This window comes from Asparagus officinalis, unplaced genomic scaffold (genome assembly GCF_001876935.1).
Source record: "Asparagus officinalis unplaced genomic scaffold, Aspof.V1 AsparagusV1_Un1643, whole genome shotgun sequence".
NCBI classification, from domain to species: Eukaryota; Viridiplantae; Streptophyta; class Magnoliopsida; order Asparagales; family Asparagaceae; genus Asparagus; species Asparagus officinalis.
The window spans coordinates 2,794-6,161 of NW_017973902.1; the positions used below are offsets into that span (position 1 = coordinate 2,794).

The 3,368-nt window shown below is 39.8% G+C and overlaps 1 protein-coding gene across 1 annotated transcript; it reads right to left on the reverse strand.

Annotated features, from left to right (window-relative positions):
- Positions 1–745: 745 nt before the first annotated feature.
- On the reverse strand, positions 746–3,168 carry LOC109828467. Its single transcript, XM_020395454.1, has 4 exons — positions 2,862–3,168; positions 2,587–2,742; positions 2,266–2,334; positions 746–2,145 (listed from the first exon to the last, which is right to left on the reverse strand). Exons 1-4 carry the CDS (start codon positions 3,129–3,131, stop codon positions 1,963–1,965), a joined length of 678 nt encoding a protein of 225 aa, XP_020251043.1. The 5' UTR covers positions 3,132–3,168; the 3' UTR covers positions 746–1,962.
- Between the last annotated feature and the right edge of the window lie 200 nt (positions 3,169–3,368).

A 3,368-nucleotide genomic window follows, 5' to 3' on the forward strand; every position in this document is an offset into this window, starting at 1 on the left:
TGAGAATGAAATCTTATTTTCTAATAATGCCCTTACAACAACATAGATTTTTAATAAGATAAAAAATAAACATTAATGATAATAACTAAATAAATTTATATACGCATATGTTATATTAATCTAGGTATGTGTTATACTAATGCTCGTGTTATCCATCAGGTGTATGTTTCGTTTATATTTTTTAAACAATACTCGCTATTTCTTAGTCTTAAAAATTAAAGAAAAATAAAAAAAAAGATTATCGTATCTTTCATAGGTCCAAAAAAAAAGAATGATATCCACAATCCACAGTTCTAGATATATAAATTAACTTATTTGATAAAGTATCAAAATCACTCAATTCATAATAGCAAAAATCCATAAAACAATACCAACTAAAATAATAAGTTTCGAAATAGCAAAATGATATACTAGCCTAAATTGTCAATCTAAAATTGCCCACTTGCATAGCGCCTCACCCAAACATTCTTTATTATTAATATGGATATAATTGAAAAATACCTAACTAGTTTTTGATTCTCACTTGAATGGGAATGACCATTCCTTATCTTCTCACTTGGAATGCTCATTCCCACAAATAGTGGGAATGATCATTCCTAGGGAATGGTCATTCCAACATCTAAAATATAGGTGTGTTTGGTATGAGGGAATGGGAAGTGGGAATTGCATTCCATTCCTCCTCATCCCCGCGTACCAAACGAGGCGTTATAGTTCTATTGGTGAGGATAGACCTCAATTGCTAATTTTTACTTTTAAACGAGTCGAAAGAGTTCACTACAGGGGTGTATTCGCACCTAGGCCAACACTACAGAGGGGTATATTCGCCACAAAAAAAATTTCAGGGGTCTATTCGCAATTGGGTGATACTAGAGTGGCCTATTCGCGATTAACCCTATTGTCACGCCCTAGGCCTGCGAGCCCGTTGGCACGGTGTAAACCGCAGGACGCACTAAGAGCAACTCGTTTGGCTAAATCTCCTGCTAAAAAGTGTTAGAACTTGTTACTCTTGAGCCCTTTGGATTACATTACAAACACTTTGAAGTCCTCATCACTTTTCGATGTGGGACTATTCTTTTGGGTATTACACTATTTCTTATATATTTGCTCTGGAAACAATCGTCGTTTTCTAATAAATCACTTCCATAGAAAGATTAAGATAGTTTACCATAAGTGATTATTTAATTTAAAGTAAAGAGTGAAGAACATTGCTTTAGGATTGAGAAATTTATAGAGAAATAAGATGAATCAAACAGTTCCTATGGAACAAGCTAGTTTGGTTATTTCATCCACATCAATATGCATTTTATACAAGGTAATTTAGTTATCTTATTCAAACTATCTGATTCCTTTTGTTCTATAAATAACATCTATTAACAAAGGCTCTTTTAGTTTCAGCCGAGTTTTCTAGAAAACAAATGAAGCAGGAGCATTTAATTTACTAGAATGTAACACATAGCAGTAACACACAGCAATAAACAAATTCCCTAATTTCTGCATTTCCTCATATTTCCCCCTTCTCACAAACCACACCTGCAATTACCCTCGATGACTATGACGACAAGTGTGAGCGTGCGTGCATGTAGAAATAAATATAATGGAGTTTGATGGCTATAAGCTAGTAGCTCATTTGTTAAATGCGTTAACAAGAGAGAAGGGAGGTGAGACCAACCCATCTCATGTGCATAGGAGTGTGGGCATCACCACGTCTCCATTGCATGGTGACTCGGTTAGAAACATGAATAAATGGGTTGCCACCACGTATCCATTATTTCATGGTGACACACCTACAAAAATGAGTATTGAGTTGCCACAACATATCTACTAATTTTGTGTGTCAAGTAGCACATAAACTTGCTGATAAGCGAGAGAAAACATTATGCATGAATGGTCATAGCAAAAGAATAAACCAACAAGCTTGAAAGTTTTTTAATAGTCAAAGAGAACTTGTTAAACATTAGGATTTTAGTGTTTTACCTCTAGCAAATCATCTGCCTGGTTAGCAATGTCATTCAGATTTGCTGCTGGAAGTTGAACTTTAAGACCATTTTCACTTTTAAAAACACCACCACCCGCGACTACTCGGCGTAGTAATTCATGTCTGCTTTCCTTTTGCGGAGTTCGGCAAAGCAACCCGATTACTTGCACCTTCAGTAGAAACCAGAACGGTTTTAGACTAGCTCAAAGGCATGGGTTGACAGCAACTTTATACTTTGTTCCAAATTTTCACCAGCTTAATGTACGATACAGCAAGGCTAAGAAGCTTACATGTGGAGGGCATTTCTTGGTGAGATGGTCCAGCACTGTTTGCTTGATCACCTCCAAAAGCGACTTTCGCTGGACACGCAAAAACAATTTCAATTATATAAAGATAAATACTTGTCCCACCAAAAGTATCAAATAGAAATTAACAGCCATAATAGATCACCCCACTGAATGTTAAGATAATCGGAAAATCCTAAAAGCATTACATTTAACAAAGTAAAGTTATCTTTTCCTGTTCGCACAGAACGCATGCCAAACTTACAAAGAGCGAAAGATAAAATTAAAAACAGAGCTGATAGCTGGGCCAAGCATTTCATCAGTCACCTGGTGGTCATTATCCTTGTCAGCGATCTGTATCATGTAGTCCATCGCCATCATGAACCCAGACTCCATCTCATCAACCCTCTTCCCGATAACCCCTTGCGCTACAAGCTCCACCGCCGCCGCCTCCGACGAGGCATCCAGCTCCATATCCTCCAGCTACAAAACCAAATATTCCCAAATGGGCATTTCATCAAACAGGTCGCAAGCATGAAACAGAACCAAGCTAATCAAGAAATCGATCATCCAGGCAAACTAAAAGCCATTCGGTCCGGTACCAGAGCGATCATGTCCTGGAGAACCGAGGTGACCTGCTCTCCCCCCCTGAGCAGGGCCTGGTACTGAGATGGGTCCCACTTGCCAGGCTCCGAATCGATAGAGGGGAAGCCCGCGGGCGAAGGGTCGGCGATGGGAGAGAAGTTCGAGGAGAGCAGGGAGCGGATCTTGGCGGAGGGGGGTCTCGAGAGAGGGAGAGAGACTGGGCGTTTGGAGATGGAGGAGGAGGAGAGAGAGAGGAAACAGGGAGGAGAGAGAAAGAGAGCAGCCATTGATTGATGGGTGCTCGTTAGGTTTATCTCTCTGCTCCGTGCTCTGGGGACCGTGCTTATTAATAGAGGATGATGACGACGGCCATTCCTCCCACCTCTGCTACGTGGCGAGCTCTGAGCGAAGATAAGATGACGAGATAATTTAAATTATTAATTTATTATTCAGAGTGCGGGCGGACAAACGCGTTGTATGGGGCGCCATCCCGGCCCACTGAATCTCTTCTTTAAAAAGAACGG

What these genes read in the sequence shown, in the direction of transcription:
- LOC109828467 (XM_020395454.1), bottom strand. Translation starts at nt 3,131, where the DNA reads ATGGCTGCTCTCTTTCTCTCTCCTCCCTGTTTCCTCTCTCTCTCCTCC. An exon ending in ACAAGGATAATGACCACCAG is followed by an intron (nt 2,335 to 2,586) that starts GTGACTGATGAA and finishes TTGCGTGTCCAG; the next exon opens with CGAAAGTCGCTTTTGGAGGT. An exon ending in CCAAGAAATGCCCTCCACAT is followed by an intron (nt 2,146 to 2,265) that starts GTAAGCTTCTTA and finishes TTTCTACTGAAG; the next exon opens with GTGCAAGTAATCGGGTTGCT.